This window comes from Rutilus rutilus (genome assembly GCF_951802725.1).
Source record: "Rutilus rutilus genome assembly, chromosome: 17".
NCBI classification, from domain to species: Eukaryota; Metazoa; Chordata; class Actinopteri; order Cypriniformes; family Leuciscidae; genus Rutilus; species Rutilus rutilus.
Genome location: NC_140230.1, coordinates 29,608,834 through 29,627,234, shown reverse-complemented (window position 1 = coordinate 29,627,234; position 18,401 = coordinate 29,608,834). Strand labels below are relative to the sequence as shown.

Here is an 18,401-nt window from a genome sequence, read left to right as displayed (position 1 = left end):
TCAGCATTTAACTAGCCTATAATGACACGTAAACTATAAACGGTTAGGCCATTTAACTTGCAGCTTTAGCCTACTGTAAATCTAGGAGGATTCACAGTTCAGGAGATGATTTGTATAGCATACTATTTTATTTTAACAATACAGCCTATATTCAGCCAGGTAAGGTTTTACTATGGGATGGGCCGTTACCAAGTCGCCTTAATAATAGGCTAGCCGCTAGCCATAATAAGGTGTCTGTGTTTTTCTTCAGCCTTTTAAAAGCAAGGTGAACGTACACTATATAAAACATATATGATCAAAGTTATGATAACATGTTTTTTTTTACTTTTTTTTTTAACTCATCAAAATAAGTTAAGCAATTTTCAACCTTTTTTTAAGTTAGCATACAAGATTCAAGTCAGTTTATCAAGTAGGCTAAGTCAGTTTAATGTAATGTTTACATTTATGCATTTGGCAGACGCTTTTATCCAAAGCGACTTACATTGCAAGTCGAAATATAAGTTGAAATGACATCCAAGTTGATTGTAGCCAACTTAAAAATTTAAGACAGCAACTTCTTGTTTTGTTTTTGTTTACAGTGTTCTTTGCGAGAAACGGGCTGAAAGGGTAAGAGAATATCAATTCCACACTCATCTCTCATTAATCGAGTCCAGAATAATGATTGTTAAAAGCTTTGCAACAAGCATTCAAGGTAAGCGAATTTATCATACTTCACTCTTTTAAAATTCCTACTATACTGTTACCAATCTAAATGTTCAAACTATCATTGTTGGACTCCCATATTATTATGGTATTTCATTCCTCTTTTTTAAATATAGTTTAGGTCAAACGCGCTACTCTTAAAGTCCTGAAGAGGGCGCAATAAGCAAATAAATCATGTCAGCCTGGAAAAGATTAGTGGAGTAGAAATCAAATTTAACATCAATGACAAATACTCATTTGATTAAATTAACTATAGTATAGAAATATCTAATGTGTATATTAATTAGCCTATATGTTTATTCAAGCCTATAAATAGGATTTTTGATGAATTGTCATGAACATTGGTTACTTTTATTTCTCTTAATAAGGCGCTGGTCTTATATATTCCGTATATACTATTCATTAATTTCATTTTTAGACAATTAAAGCTATTTAAAATGAATTATTTATGTACTGGCCTGTTAGTGAACAAAGCCAAAACACCCGTTACTTTTTGTCTGCGCACGCTGAAGAGCCTTTTGATGGATTCTCTCTCGACTATACCATTGAGTAAACCGGCAGGGGGTGTATGTAATTAAGTATCATTTTCATTAATTATTGTCTTCCGCTTTATGCCGTGTTTTAACATCGACAATGTTCATATTGATTACTCTCATCATGTGAGTTAAAACTTTAATTTACTTAAGTCACAGAGCGTCATTGTACATATCTTGGTGTTTGAATTTACCCCTGTCAGATTTTTGCCCGTCGCATTGGAAACTGTTCTCTATCTTACTATCTCTTCGCGTAGCATTTAAACTTAGGGAAAGTTCGTATATTTACAATGTATTAGATACGTTGGCATATTTTAATAGACCAAACCATGAGATCATCACCTAGTCCTGTGACTATGATTTTGGAATGGCGGAAAGGCGATTTAACGGATAAGAAAAAGTAAACAGAGGACCGTTTTCTCTCCCACCGGTATCATTAGCATGCTAGCCAACTAGCAACTAGTATTCTCCCCAACGGCAACTGTCTGTCTGAATAGTACGGCTGACCGGTTCGTTAGCACTGCTAACGCCTATCATGGTTTGTTTACTGCAGTATGATTTGACATTTACGCATTTCAGCGTATGTAATGTTGATCCGAAATAGTTCAGCCGAAATACATAATTAGAAAACGGCTTAATCTGAAAACTGGCAGCGAAAGCTACTTTTTTGTTAGCTTGCCGGCTAAATTAGGGGTGCTGATGTGTTCTTGCGAAAAAGTGGATTTTAACATCACCCCTCGCACTGTCGCCCGTCTGGTGTATGAGGCCGAACAGGAAAAAAACAATGGGGGTAATTCGTCCAATGGAAGGTAGGAATTATTATTTTTATTTGTATTATTAAGTTAGAGTTACAATAACTTTATAATAAGGTTTCGTTTGTTAACATTATTTAATGCATTAACTAACATGAATTAACCATGAGCAATACATTTGTTACTGTATTTGTTAATCTGTGTCAATGTAAGTTAATAAATATCCAGTTGTTTGTTCATGTTAGTTCACAGTGCATTAACTAATGTTAACAAATACAACAGTAGATTTCCATAATGTATTAGTAAATGTTGAAATTAACATTAACAAAGATTAATAAAAGCTGTAGAAGTGCAGTTCACTATTAGTTCATGTTAACTAATGTAGTTAACTAATGTTAACAAATGAAAACTTATTGTAAAGTGTTACCGACTTATTTGCCTTTTATTAGGTTAAAAAAGTATCTGTCATTGATGTCCTTCATTTGACTATAATATAACTTTTATTTATTGCACTGTGGTGGTTTTTACACTTACTCAATGTGTAAGTGAAAGTGTTAATAGCTCTAGTTTGATTTGTTCAAACAAAACCTGGACATGATTTAGCTTGTTCAAACAGGAAAGTAAATAAAGTGGCAGATCTCGTCCCTGCCCTTGATAAATGGCTGTCAGTCTTGTTCTGAAGCCTGTAATGAAACTCTTCTGTCTAGGAGGTTTTCAGAGGAATTTGTATTAATCCCCCAATAACTAGGAATTTCTACAGAATTATTATAAAGGTCAGGTTTCTGATTGCGTTATTTTGTCAATCCCCTGGTGATGAGAATATGCTTCTTCTATTTTGGTTCACTTTTATTTTTAAATTTGTATTTAAAGTTTTTTTTTTTTTTTGCGAATTGTTTGTTTCTTTGAGTACAGGAAGGCATCTTTACTCTGAAAGAAAGTGAACAATAAAGAGGACACACTGTGCTGCTCTTGTATTGTTGTGGTTGATTTGTCTCAGCATGGCTCACCAGCTTGTGGTACCAAGTGACAGGAAAAAAAAAAACCTAGCTCTGTTTAAAAAGGTGCTTAGTTGTGGGAAACTTTTCTTCTCTACCCACAGCAAACACTATGTATGTGCATTGTGCACAAATGTTACAAGGTAAAACATGCAAAGCTGATAGTCAGGTGAGAAAATAATATTTACATGTGCCTTCCCATAGCATGAACAAAATGTGTTGTCTTCCCTTTGAAGCAAGTTCACCAACATGATAAAATCCAACAATACAGTAGAAGAGGTTTTGGTTCACCTCTTCTCTGAATAGAGTCTGCAACCTTCATGTTAGCAGCCTAGTTAAATAGAGGTGTTTTTCAAAGTGTTCAGGTGGCAAATGATGAACAATCACAGAGGGATGATGGCTACATTGTACTGTAATCAACCAACGGTTACTCCACCCATACATTAATAACAGCTTGCGTGTATAAACACCACCTGCCAGGTGTGCAGGTTGTTGTTGTCGTATGATTTTATGTTTGTGTTGTTTTGGATCTCATTTAGAGGAGCTATACTATAAGAATATGGGAGAATATAGTCCAACAAGACCATTGACTTAAACTTTGCATGTGAAATTTCTTTAAAAAAGGGTTTTATAATTTTGTGGAAATATATTAGGAATGCAATACCATGACCATTTAAGAAACTGCTGTTAAAGGTTTGGGGTCAGTAAGATTAAAAAAAAGAAAATAAAAGAAATGTATGGTTAAAAAAAACAATAAAAATACATAAGTATTAAGCAGCACTTCTGTTTTCAATATTGAATAATAATAATGGTTTTTGAGCACCAAATCAGCATATTAAAAGTACACAAAATATTTTTGAAGGGTCATGTGACACTATGGTAATTCTGTCACAGGAATAAATCAGATTTTAAAATATATTAAATAGAAAACAGTCATTTTAAATTGTAATAATGTTTCACAATGTTACTGTTTTTATTGTATTTCTTATTAAATAAATGCAGCCTTGATGAGCATAAGAGACTGCATCAAAAACATTTTAAAAAATCGTACCGACTCCAAACTTTTGAATGGTATACAATATAATTTTTTACTTATATTTATTATGCATGTAGTTTTGAGTCTCTGTCTTCAACATTTGGCCAAACTGTTAAAATAAAACAGTGCCTTGCGAAATGCATCAAAATCAGCCCTAAGTGTTTAATGATGTTAATATTGTATGTGCATCCCTGATATATTGTGAAGTACCACAACATTATACAATTGATCTGTAAAGATATACGTTTTGTGTAAAGTATAAAGTAGCTCAAATAAAAAAAATTCAGTCTGTAGCTTGAAATAGTTAAAGACAAATGTAGTTTTTCCCCTTTTCAGCAACATGATCTTATCACACCTGATCTGCAAATCGCAATGACGAGGCAGATTGCAAAACTGCATTTTTTTGTGAACTCTGCTTGTGGAAGAAAAAGGGGCAGAGACCTTTTTTGAAAGAATGCTTAAACAGCAGCAGAGAAACGGAGGAAGATGGATCTGACATCAAGCAGTCTTCGATGCAAGCAAGTTCAACTTTTCAAATGACATGCACAAGACTGCACTTTTTTTATGCATATTAGAATTCAGTGATGGCTCCGCCCCTTTCTTTCAGTTCCTGCTGCAGGAATTTATGTCGTATATACGCTGTACATCTGTGAAGGAAGCTCAACTGCTGACTCCTTTCTTCAGGACAGCGAGTTGAAATGGATGCAGACCTTTCCAAATTTCATCAGATTGTATTTCTGCAATAGAATATTTAGTGGAATTTCCAGACCAGATGTAGAAGACGAAGAGACTAGATAGAGGAAATATATGGCGCTTCTCAACGAATGATTGTGCGTGATGAAACTTGTACTCAATGAAACTGTCAGCCGTAGACTATCCTGATGCAGAAAAGTTCTAGGTGATGTATGAAAGTCTGTTGATGATGGCTGTGACACCACCACCTGTAATCACCATGGCTGAGCCCGTTCCCATTCCAACCCTGAACATTCTTCCACCTTCGTCCGATACGGAGTCGTGGTCCCGCTCCCCGAGCCCACGGCCACACCGGTACCACTCACGCAGCCGAAACCGAGAGAACAGGAGAGCCAAGGAGGTACAGCAAAGAGACGCATCAGAGAACCATTGGGATAAGGGGAAAGGGGAAAGAGATAGAGATCAAAGCCCATCACATGCATCTCTGATGGTTTCTAATGTAGAAGAGGAAGAACAGGGAAGCCCCTCTGTGCTTCTCCTACCCCCATCTCGTTCATGTTCACGGAGCTCTTCCCTAAGCAGACGCTCTCGCTGGTCTATCCGTAGCCTTCTCAGCAAGGATTCAGATTGTGACAGCAGCAGGTCAGTGTGTTTCCCCCTCCCACTTGCACAGACAGCACCATTCCCTTACGCTGGCTTAAAAAAAAAGATGTGCATCCACTCTGGATGCTCAGAGAGATATTCCTGCAGGTGCAGATGCAATGAGAAGAGGAGTAGAAACTCTTTAAGAAACAGATCTGGTTAGGGAGGAGATGATTTTAGTTTTAAGATCCACGATTATTAGCATGATCTTTTCCAGAGTTTTTGTCTTTTTCTTTCTGTGGTGTGTGATTATTTTATTTTATTTTATTTCTTGATTTAAAGGTTGTATCAGTGATTTCAGGCCCAAAAAAAAAAAGATCACATTCATCTAATCTTTCCTAACGATCCGTTAGCTGCCCGCCCCATAAGCATGCCGTCAAAAAAACGCGTCTCTGTAGGCAGCCTAGGCTCTGAGATCCGCACACAAAAACAATTGATTTCACCAACCACTCAAAACCAAAACAAATAGTGTTCCAACCAATCACAGACAGGGGGAGGGTGTTGTGAGGTTTTGAGCCAGCTTCTTCTTCAGCTCCGACTTCGCGTGCAGCCGTGCACGAGCACAAAACCTCACAACACCCTCCCTCTGTCGGTGATTGGTTGGAACACTATTTGTTTTGGTTTTGAGTGGTTGGTGAAACCAATTGTTTTTGTGTGCGGATCTCAGAGCCTAGGCTGCCTACAGAGACGCGTTTTTTTGACGGCATGCTTATGGGGCGGGCAGCTAGCGGATCGTTAGGAAAGATTAGATGAATGTGATAAAAAAAATTTGGGGCCTGAAATCACTGATACAACCTTTAAAGGAGTGTTTGTTTCATTTCTCTTCTGGCATGTCATTTACCACAGAAAATATATTTGACTTGTTCCTTATTTGTATTTATAAAGCAAGCAAGTAACATGGTTACTGTAAGGCACACACCATGCAAATAATGGGCCTTGCACTTTAGATGTTTAAAAAGGTCAAGTATCCCCCCCCCCCCCCCCCCCCCCAAAAAAAAGGTTTTAAGCCAGTTATTATGTCTTTTGCTGTAATGTGTCAATAGGAAATATCAGTTTACATTTCCAAGCATTCATTTTGCCACTGTAGTAATCCAGTGAGAGTTGTGTATGCACAAGGAGTCTGACAACACCCGGTGTGCTCCATGGAGATCTGATCTCCCCATCATTGAGTCCATCTGGGATTACGTGAAAAGACAGACTAAATCCAGAAGAACTGTGGCAACGTCCCCAAGACGCTTGAAGAAACCTTCCTGCAAAGCTACAGTACTGTGAAATGTTTTAGACACTTGTGTAAAAATACCGTAAAGTATATTTTTAATTATTTATTTACATCATTTTTTTTATTAGTTAATTTCTATTAACTAATATTTATCAATATTTGGTGACCACCCTTTGTATTTAAACCAGCTTTTGTCTTCTGCACACTTTTCAGGTAGTTTTACTGTAGGCTCCTTTAAGCGCCTTGGAGACGTTGCCACAGTTATTCTGGGTTTAGTCTGTCTCCGTTTTTTTCTGTTCATGTAATCACAGACAGACTCGATGGTGAGATGTGCAGCACACCGGCTGTTGTCAGACTCCTTGTGCATGCAAAAAATCTCACTGGATTATTACAATTAATGGCTAAATGAATGTTTGGAAATGTAAACTGATATTTCCTACTGACACACCACAGCAAAATATATAAATAACTGGCGTAAAACCATTTTTTGGGGGTGAAAATACGTGCCTAAGACTTTTACACGGTACTGTATGTTAAAATAGAAAACAGTCCATTTAAATTGTGATCATTTTTACTGGGTATAGAGAGATACATTTCTATTTACCATAAGATATTTATAAATGCTGTCAACAGAGTTTAGCTTGTATTGATCCAAAAATATTCTTTCAATGCAAATGTAATGATTTACCCTAGTAAATTGGCATCTTTCAGTCAACTCTAGAATTACAGCCTAGTAACGGTTTCGTTCATGCGTTATGTATAAACACCATGCTTGCTAGTTATAATTATGGTGAATTTGTCCAGTTAAAACACAGAAGTATTTCCAGGGATCAAATTAAACATAGAGTCCTAAAACACTGTCATTATGTGAGGTTCGAGTCCTTTTCATGAATAACAGGAAGATGATAGAGTGACAGAAAAAAAGAGGAGTGCTCTTGGCAGTGGAGAGATGGAGGTGGGGCTCTATCTGAGCCGTCTGGCTCTTGTACGCATGACATCACTATTACCCAGTAGGAGTGTTCCGCCTTTTCTGGTGATGTCACTGCTGCCCAATCAGAAGCCGTTGTTTTGATGCTGCAGTGAAGACTGTCAGCCAGTGAAAAGACGAGCTTAGAGAGCGAAAGGTGTTTTATGCATGCCACATGAACAGCTGTGCCCTTGTCCTTCTCATCTACCAACCGGTTTCACTGACCTAGTTCTTTTTGTTGTGTTGCTCAGCCATTTCAAAGACTAGCTCTGAATTCGAGCCTATTGTGGTGTTTTAAGAGCATTAATTTATTTATTACCTTACTAGAACTTTAAACCATACAATTATTCAAAAACACAATCCTTGTTAGTCTGAAAACAGTATAAATACATTTTTATGGGTATATCAGTTATAACCCTTGTAATGATTCAGACAGACATGAATGAGTATTACAGTATGAATCATTTACATGTGATGATCATGAAACAACAGGGTTTTTGGAAAAGCCATACTTTGTTTATTTGTAGACAGAACTGTGCTAATCTGAAGTTCAAGAGGTAAAGCCCGTTTATTGCTCACTTGCATGAATCGTTTTCGCTGACTGTAAAATTGGCCTTGTCTGTTTAGCAACGTCTGTAGGTTGTTTCTCTGTCCAAAATCAATGCAGATTCCTGACATGCAAGTTTGCACAACATCAGACGTGAAAGTTCTAGGTTTGCCGCCAACATTAGCATTGTTTGTTAAAAAGATTATTGTATCTATTGCCTCCTAATGTGGCAAACATAACCAGGTTTATATTGCTTTTTGATTTCTCCTTCATTGCCTGAGGTTCACTCTGTTTACATCGGCTGCTTCTTAAGTCTGAAGATTTCATTTGTCTAAGCCTCTTTGGAGTGCTTTGGCCCTTTCTGACCATGATGTGCTTGGGGTGACATATGTTCCTATAAACTTGTTGAGATCCTTTTAGGATCACAACACATTTAAAGCTCTGTTTCCAGAGACATGTGATTGCAGAAATAGATTGACTTGCTTTGAGCTTCAAACCCTCAATCCAGGTGATAATTGCACAGGCTGAGCATTGTCTGAGTTTGATCAATGCCAATAAAGCCCCAGAAGTGAAAGATTGAGTGACATTGATCACCCATGAGGTCGACAGAACACTTGTACATTGTTGACTTGCATCTGTACTGTAATATACCGTATATTACAGAAAAAAAAGTTGTGCGTTGTTAAATTTGCACTGTTGAGAGAAAACAAAACGCATATAAGTCGCATCAGTGTATAAAGAAAATAAAAATCATTCTAAATATAAAGGAATAGCAGAGTCCACACCACAACGATAACAGCAATCACTTTCATAACAACTGTTTCCAGCTGATGAAAGATTAAAACATTGACGGCAAAAAGCTCGAGCATTTAAAGCGGCGGAAGACAAAACTGGCTTAGAATAAACATAACAATATTGTCCACAGGTGTAGATGCTAATATTGTTATCGTTATAGTTATCTTTCTTGGTGTGAACTAAGTCACATTTTATTATTATATTCAGACATTTTTTTTTAATACTGGTAAAGCGAAGTTTCCTCACTCCACAACAAAAAAGTATTAAACTCGAGATCATGTATCCCTGTCTCTTTTGGCAAAAAAAAATCCAAATTTGTGCATGTTTTGCTTCCTTGAGGTTAACTGCACAATATAAATCATTTTGGGAATATAAATCACAGCACATTTCAGAGTATATATATATATATAAAAATAAATAAAAGTGATTTATATTTCGTAAAATATGGTCTAATGTTTTTAGTGTGACCCCACGGTCGAGGTAAGATGCTTAGAGCAAAATTGTAGTTTTAACATTTATTCATTTAGCAGACACTTTAATCCATAGCAAATAGTAATACATGTAAAAGTCTACTTAATGCTATATTTGATTTAGAATCATAAGTTGGAGTTTTTGGACACGGAAATCTGTATCTATATGTCTTGGCTTCCCTTAACCCTTCTTACTGAGATTATGGCAGCCTCTCCCTGGAAAACAGATTATGGAGACAGCCAGACCGCTGAGGATTATTATGCAATTTTATGATCATTATTAGTGCATTTAGGGTTAACCAACTTCCCAGTTTCTGATAATCAGAATAATTCCTTTCAATTTGAATGACTTTGTATCCTTGCCAACTCCAGGTGTCCAGGCCACCAGCAAAGCATTTCAATCCAGTTTTATTGACTCAAGTGCTTCCACATAAACTCTAAGCATAATCCCCTATGTGTTGGCTCTGCTGTGTGGTGGTAAAGAGAGGGCCACTGCCTCAAACGGTGTTGATTCCCTCCTCCACACTGAACAGCCTCTTTTCTCCTCCCCCTCCCCCTCTTACCCAGTGTGTAGGTTGCTTTAGGATAACCGGAGCGCTCATGGTGGAGACCGCGGTGGTCGTTGCGTTTTAGAGGGGGTCTGGTACCTCGTTTGGGATGGGGATGTTGAACGATCGCGTTCTGTTGGACTAGAACGGGCAGCAGATAAACAGAGGACGCGGTGTCGCCAATGCATTCGGCTTGTTAATCTGAATGTATCGTCTGTTATGTCGGCGCAGTGCCATATTGAGAGGCTACTGTAAAATAAACGTGGGCATCACGCATTGATTTGAGAAAACACCCAATGACATGTTCGAGTAAGTAGCAAATGGGTTAGTTCTTTTTATGCAATGCATGCGAATGTTGTATTTGTACAAAACCGTATGCTAATGTTGTTTGACGATTCACTTTTATCGGTTGTTCTTGCATCACAGTGTAGTAGTAGGTTAAGGCGTTAACACGCATGCAACTGCGATTGCATCCCCAAACCGCACTGATGACATCGACATTCTTTCTGTTTGATCAGTCCAGTGAGCCCAAATGCACGTTCAGCACTGAGGATTAGATTGGCGCGTGCCGTAGTTTTACTCTGTGCAGGTTTAGCATGCAAATCGCGTTTTCGTCTTACGTTTACTTTATGTAAATTGCATTGGTTTACGCAGTATTGATGTCAGTAAGTGAAGCTCGCGACATTCGTATTTTAGCTTAAGCATTACAGCACCCATTCATTCTCTTCTTGACGTTTCCTCAAGCGATTCGTTCAATTGAATCGATTCTTTAGAACAAATGGTTCGAACCGGCTCATCAACTGGATAGAATCGATTCAAGCGGTTCTTGAATCAACAAATTGATTCATTCAACTGAGAACCTGTTGTTTCGAACATGCCCGACTCGTAATGACAATCGATGATTGAGCTGAAAGCATCGAGCGGAACAAGATTTAACTAATGGACTAAAACAACACTTTAATAGCCATATATCAGACATAAGAACACATTCAATGTACTGATAATTAACTTTTTATTACTTGATTGTGACAGTTTTGTCAACATACATGGTTTGCATGTCAATGACATTAGACTCTGATTCAAGTTTTTTTTTTTTAACCTTCTTTCTTTTTTTCGCTTCATTTGTTTGTGAAACTTTACATGAAGATTTGATGTAATTTGCTGTCAAAAATATGTTACCGTTAAATAGTTTTCAAAAGGGTTTTACTTTTGGTGATTTATTCTGGCTTTAGTTAGGATATTATTAAATATGCATTGCATGTTGTGTTACTGCTCTGTTGTTTTGTTGTGGAATCGGTGTCACTGTGTTTTTGCTGACAAGTAAAAAAAAAACAGCCTACTAGATCAAATAGTTAAAGGAATAGTTCACCCATAAATTAAAATTAGCCCATGATTTACTCAGCCTCAAGGCATCCTAGGTGTATATGACCATCTTCTTTCAGACTAACACAATCGGAGTAACCTCTGACGTGGGATGTAGGAGTAGCGTAAGCTATGAGAGTAGACACTTCTCGCGGTCCAAACAAATAGGGCTTGGCAACAAACTGAAGCTCCTCTTCTCTTATATCAAAATCCTCCAACATTTCTCTTAAAAATTCTCGTTTTAGACTTCTAATTCATGACCGGTGTTTTGTTTTGCTCTATCCTCTGCACTTCAGTGTTCATCAATACATCATGCTTCGGGTCAGAGTTCACTCTACCTAGAACTAGACTCGCGTACGGCCGTTACCAGAAGTCAGTGATTATAGTTTATAAAGTTATAAAAAATTATATTTTTCTTACAAAAACCCATTGCTTCGCTTCAGAAGCCCTTTATTAACCCCCTGGAGCCGTATGGATTACTTTTATGATGGGATGGATGTGCTTTTTTGCACCATTAACTCCCATTATAAAGCTTGGAAGGCTTGGATATTTTTTAATATAACTCAGATGTTTTCGTCTGAGAGATGATAGTCATATACACCTAGGATGGCTTGAGGGTGAGTAAATCATGGGATAATTTTCATTTCTGGGTGAACTATCCCTTTAAGTGAGAAGTGTGTTCTCTGAACCCCCCCTGATATCAGCAGACAGAGGTTAAAGTTGTTAAAGACTGAAAACTGAAGTTGAATTAAACAGTTATAGTTTATTTTGCCTATCAACAAGTATACTGTTATACTTTTCTGTGACACAATGTTAAGATTAGTGGTTGATCAACATGGGTTTTTCAATTTGTGATTCTTAAATTATTACTTTTGGTACTTTCCAAACTTGGGTATTTGGTTACATCCCTGCACAATGCCACAGTGCTTTTTTTGTAAGAGTGTGTAGTTACGCTGTGACTCGCCATCTTCTCATCTTGCATCAGGCGTGTCTAATCAATGTCCTGAAGTGTGACTACTGTCTGTTATGGATTTCTATGGTGTTTTTGAAGGTGGTTTCAAAACATTTCTTGCACTGAACATTCAGTTCGAACTAACTGGACTCGCCACTCAAATGCAATATGTACAGGAAAACTTGTGGTCAAGGTTGCCAAAATATATATTTTTTAGATGTTTCAAATGTCTTTAAATTAATTGATTTTCATTAGTGCTATATGTATAAAATACATGTATAACAAGTCTTAAATGTTTTGCATGCTTTTTGTAATAGTAGGACTGGGTGATTTATTAAATATTCACAATATATTCCTAATGATTTTTCTGGTGACCATAAAATTAAGCAACATTGTGAATATACATAAAAGTAGTCAACATTTGAAGTGGACTGTGGATCAAAACCTTTCATCAAAGTTATGCATGAATTTTGAACAATACCCATTCTTGTCTTTGGACAACTTTGATGCACTTTTTTGATCCACTGCAAATGTTGACATATATATATATATATATATATATATATATATATATATATATATATATATATATATATATATATATATATATATATACTTTTAATACATATCATTTTAATTTTTTTTGCTGCATCACCCAACCCTAGTAAGAACAAATGGTATTAAGGATTGATTTTGCATGCCTTAAAGCCACTATGACAAAACAGGTCTCATATGTCTGCCATTTAAATGTCTCATCAGACTGATCAAATGCTGGTGAACAGATAAGGCTTTGTGTTTGTGTACAGAAGCCTCTATCTGTGTTGGTACCTTTATTTTACTGGAACAGGAATGGAATGCTTCTATGGAAACGATTGTTATTATAAATACACTCTTTATTCCTGGGCTTCAACCTGAACTTGTAATATAGGACCCATCCTGGACACTCCTTCAGTTTGTTCAGAGTGTGATGGCTAAAACTCTTCTGAATGACAGCTTGATTGTATTTTGAAACATATTAGAGACTTTAAAGTCGTACCTTAACTTACAACGGATGTTGTAGACCAGAATCAGTTAGTTGTAATCAGTACGTGCTGTTTGGTAAATAGTGGATAAACCTTGTCTTATTTGTTGTTTCCTTGTGCACAACCCTGATGCCCTTAAGGGCGGTTGAAGCAAGAGTGCTGAAATGCCAGATGACTGTCTGTATCTCCTTTCTGACCTTACTTTTCCTCCGTCTCCAGTACAGCCAGTAACTCTCCGCGCAGCACTCCCGGCAGCTCGCCCTCCTTGCGCCGTCGTGTTCTGGGAGGCAGAGCCAGCGAAGGGGAGCCAGGTGTGGACAGAAGTGTTGGAGGTTCAGACAGTCCCCTGCCGTCTACTCCCTCCTCATCAACCTCTTCATACCCGCTCACGGCCCGCCACTTCACTCGCAATGCCAAGGTAAGCCACATTCTCGGCCGGTGAGATTGTTGGTCATCTCTCATGTCTGATACGACTAGCGCTCGCTCTTCCACCCTCATGCTGAGCACAGAATCATGTCCTGTTTGGAGTGAATAAGGCAGGAAGAATGGTAGTGTTGCAAACAGTTATTTAGAAATTGTTCTTAAAAAATGTTTTTCAAAAAATGTATTAAACAGATTATAGTTAACGTGCACGTAAAACAACATTCAAAACCCATTTTGCCTCTGTAATATGGCTTATTTCTGAGGGAAGCATTAGGCGGGACTTGTTATTATCCACTACCAGTCAAAAGTTTGCAATAATTCAATGGTTTTTTATTATTTTTGAATGTTTTTGAAAGAAGTCTCTTATGCCCACCAATGCTGCATTTATTTAATCAAAAATGCAGTAAAAACTAATACTGTGAAATATTATTAATACTATTTAAAATGACTGTTTCAGAAGTAATTCTGATATGCGGATTTAGTGCTCAGTAAATATTTCTTATTATTGCCAAATTGGCACAATAAGACCAAAACATTTTTAAAGAAAGTAAATGGTGTCCATTTTGATTGTTTTGTTGAGAAAGAGTGTAAATTAAGACCCTCATTCATCTTTTCCTCTCTGTTTCAGAAAATGCAGAGCTGGTATAATGTAAGTATCCTGGGGTCTTCAGAAGTTCATGCCTCAGTGTTTTGTGCTTTAGCTGACCGTGCTGGTTCCCTCCACTCACATCTCACTCTGCTATATAGGTGCTCAGCCCCACGTACAAACAGAGGAATGAAGACTTTCGTAAACTCTTTAAAAAGCTGCCTGATACAGAGCGTCTCATAGTGGGTGAGTTTTTCTACTTCATGGGTAAAGCAAGCAGAATGTAATGATTGATATTATTTATGTCTAGCACAGTCCTTGGAGTGGTTATCTGATGATCACATGGCCTTTGGTTGTGTTTATTTTATTTTTATGTCAAGATTACTCATGCGCACTGCAGAAGGACATACTGCTCCAGGGCCGTCTTTACCTGTCTGAGAACTGGCTCTGCTTCTATAGTAATATCTTCCGATGGGAGACAACGGTAATCCTCACATTAACTAGTGCTCCAACAACGACTCAATAATGAAAATAATCAAAAATAAATTTCCTAGTGGATAAACTTCAAGTATTTCATTGAGAATGCACATGATGCATATTTGTTCGGATCAAAACAATATTGGTTTGTTTAAAAGTATTGTTTTAAGGTAATTAAACATTAAAGATAAAATAAAAATAAAGAGTACTCTCTTACATAAAAAATAATTTCTAAGTAATCATACCTGGGGCCCGTTCTTCGTACATGGATTACCAAGTTATGTGGATTTTTACTGTTGATGATTTGACATAAACCGCACATTAATTTGTATTGTGACAGCTATTATGCTGGTGGCTTGATGCTGTGCAGGAGATGCAGATAACCTGCATTGTTGATCATGGTTTCGAGTATCGATATATATATATATATTTGCCCTTTCCAATGAATGCAAGAACGCCAGATATTTTTTTATCAAATCAGCGAATTCGTTTGAAGAACCAAATTAGCCAGAAATGAATTATCACAATTATAAGATCTGGCATCTGTCAAATCAACTCAGAAGTGTTAAGCGAGGTACGAAGAATGGACCCCAGGTAAAAGTCAATGTAGATTATGATTAAAATGCATATCTTATATATATGTATATAAATAATTTTTTTGCACAAAATTTGTTTTGTGTTTTTGAAAGAAGTTTCTTATGCTCACCAAGGCTGCTTTGACTTGATCAAAAATATGGTAAAAATGGTAATATTGTGAAATATGTTTACTGTTCAAAATAACTTTATTTTTATTTTTATATATTTTATAACGTAATTTATTCCTGTGAAGCAAAGCAAAATTTTCAGCATCCTTACTCCAGCCTTTAACGTCACATGATCCTTCAGAAAACATTCTAATATGCTGATCAAAAAAACATTTCTTTTTAACATTAAAAACACTTGTGCCGTTTAATATTTTGGTGTAAACCCTGATAAATAAAAGTTCAAAAGAAGTGCATTTATTTGAAATGGAAATGTTATGTAACATTATAAATGTCTTTACTGTCACTTTTGATCAATTTAATGCATCCTTGCTGAATAAAAGTATTCATTGAAATTTGAGCTGTAGAGTATAAACTGAAATTTGCATATTCAACATATTAATCGATTTTGAAATTTTTTTTTTTTTGAACAAGCCATTTGTGCGACCTCTGCTTTGGACAGTTGACTCAGGCAAACCGTATTTGTAAATCCTTAATATTCTTTCTCCCTCTTTGTATCAACAGATAACCATACTGCTGAAAGATGTGACCAGTCTGACCAAGGAGAAGACAGCCAAGCTCATCCCTAACGCCATCCAGATTAGCACTGAACACGAGAAGGTACCGTCTACCGTGCTGCAGACATCGGATATGCATGCTAAAATTACCATTAAAGGATTTCTTTTGTTAGCTCCATTTTGAAACTCCCAAGCCAATAAATAATCTGCCTTTGATTAAAATTCCGATCTTACATTTGTCAGCACTTCTTCACATCATTCGGGGCAAGGGATCGCAGCTACATGATGATCTTCAGACTGTGGCAGAATGCACTGATGGATAAGGTAAGAATTGCACTAGTGCACATTTTATTTGTCTATAAGACATAGCCATAAGACATAAATCTCCTGTCAGAATGTGCGCTGTGTATTTGTCAGTGTAGAAAATTTTATATGGCCGGCGACCAACATCGCTTGGCCATCGGCCATAATAATTAGCATTTGGCAAGATGCAGGTGGTGACTGTACAGATGCATTGCAATATTCAGCAAGCTTGTCGGTTAGAATTTAACAATAATAAAAAGCTACTGCAGCTTTTTTTGTTCAACTAACAGTTCAACAACTGCTGAAATGTTTTCCTCTGCTGTAAGTTTCAGTTCAAAATATAGTAAAAAAATCTGTCAAACGTAAAAATGACTCAAAAGTCTTTAACAGTACTTTATTATTTTTTTAGATCATATGCATTGTTCCAAACTAGTAGGCATCACAAAATTGCATTTATTTTACGTGAGTTAATCATTTTCAGAATGCATCAATGGAGTCAATGGAAATGTTGCTTCTTTTAAAAAAAATGTTTAGATATAAATAAAGTAGTTAAATAATATCTGTAATTAAAATAATGTTATAAAAAATATAATCAAGATGAAAATAGTTAATGAAATTAACAGTTTTTGTAATGCATTCTTTGTCCTTATTACACTGTTTGCTAAAAGCATTAGCAGGCTGATTCATGTAATTAAATGGCGCTTTAAAGTCTTAAATCAGTCACCGCCTCTGCTGCCTCACAGAAATGCTATTTAAGCAATTTTTAGCCTGTACGACTACATACCGATCTTCTACTTGAAGTACTGATATTATATTTCTCATCCACAGACTCTGTCTCCTAAGGAGTTATGGCACATCGTTCACCAGTGTTACGGCACTGAGCTGGGGCTCACTAGTGAAGATGATGATTATGTCTCCCCTACTGCTGAACATATGAACGGCCTGCTGTGAGTCCACACTGAGAGGAATCTGTTTATGAAATTTTATTTACCTGATAAACACAAGGACAGACAGAAGGTCACTGTGCACCTGTATCTTATTTTATTTTTAGGTTTTGGTTCAAAAAGGCCACAATTATATACATGACTAGAATTTAAGTTGTTTAATACATTTTATTTATTAAAATGTACTTATCTAGATAGATAGGTAGTATAGTAGGCTTATCTATCTTCACCACATATATATACATACTCCATATTTTTATGAATTTTTTTGTTTTGTTCAAATAGGCCGTATTCTATACATTACTTGAATTATATACAGTTGCAATCGAAATTATTCAACCCCATTGGCAAAATTGACAGACTTTCAGCTGTTTGCAATGAACAAATCAAACAAAAGTAATTGAAATAGCGCAACACAACAAATGACATTTTTGCAGCTTGGCTTCAATAAATAATCAGGGTGTTCTGTACATTAGACTATGTCTAGTAGCAGAAAATGTCCCCTTTAACAAGCCTGACACCTGCGTCTCACTGTCTCTGTAGGCCAGGTGAGGAGCCGGTCTCCGTCACTGACCTGCTGGATCTGGGATCAGTGCCGGTGGCTCTGGTGGGCTCCTCTCCACCCTCGTCTGCCTCAATTCTTCCCTGTGCTTCAGGATCTTCACCTCCATCCTCCTCTTCCTCTTCCTGCCAGCCTGTGGAGGTGCCATCTACTCGGGCCACCTTCGAACTTGAGCCCAGTCCAACCGGCTCCCAGAGCTCACTAACCCCAACCACAAACACTGGAACTGCCCTGTCCTCAACCGTAAGTGTCAAGCTACTGTGAAATACCAGCCAGCTTGGTTATGCTCAAATAACATTACAATGGAAGATTTATACACAAAAAGTTGCAAAAATCCATTGATGCATAAATATTTTAGAAATATGCTGCTTGTGTGCATACTAGTATGCTACTTAGTTTGTGGGTGAGTCATTGAGTGTCATTTCTTTTCTATTAATCTGTTAACAAATCAGTCTTAATGAGTGCGTTTGCATGCTCGTTCTTAAACCGATTATGCTTAATAAGCCGACAACGTGTGTGGTCATGTAAACGCGTTTAACCTTTTTCCTTTATCGGCATAAGGTCATAAACGGCTTAATAATAAACCAATCGACAGAGCTAGATTTTTTCCCCT

General features: G+C 36.9%; 1 protein-coding gene across 3 annotated transcripts in view; it reads left to right on the top strand.

Annotated features, from left to right (window-relative positions):
• The window catches only part of gramd1a (GRAM domain containing 1A), a 29,661-nt gene that overhangs the window by 297 nt on the left and 10,963 nt on the right, over positions 1-18,401 (top strand). The window contains exons 2-11 of one of the 3 annotated variants that reach the window (XM_084385919.1): positions 579-691; positions 4,355-5,353; positions 13,455-13,653; positions 14,287-14,307; positions 14,406-14,490; positions 14,625-14,728; positions 15,987-16,082; positions 16,223-16,303; positions 17,111-17,229; positions 17,770-18,031. In XM_084385919.1, coding sequence (XP_084242045.1) covers positions 4,920-5,353; positions 13,455-13,653; positions 14,287-14,307; positions 14,406-14,490; positions 14,625-14,728; positions 15,987-16,082; positions 16,223-16,303; positions 17,111-17,229; positions 17,770-18,031 — 1,401 coding nt within the window. In that variant the 5' untranslated portion in view covers positions 579-691; positions 4,355-4,919. Of the gene's footprint in view, positions 1-578; positions 692-1,451; positions 2,045-4,354; positions 5,354-9,824; positions 10,209-13,454; positions 13,654-14,286; positions 14,308-14,405; positions 14,491-14,624; positions 14,729-15,986; positions 16,083-16,222; positions 16,304-17,110; positions 17,230-17,769; positions 18,032-18,401 lie in introns of those variants that run through there. The other 2 variants (XM_084385920.1, XM_084385921.1) reach the window with 2 other exon arrangements.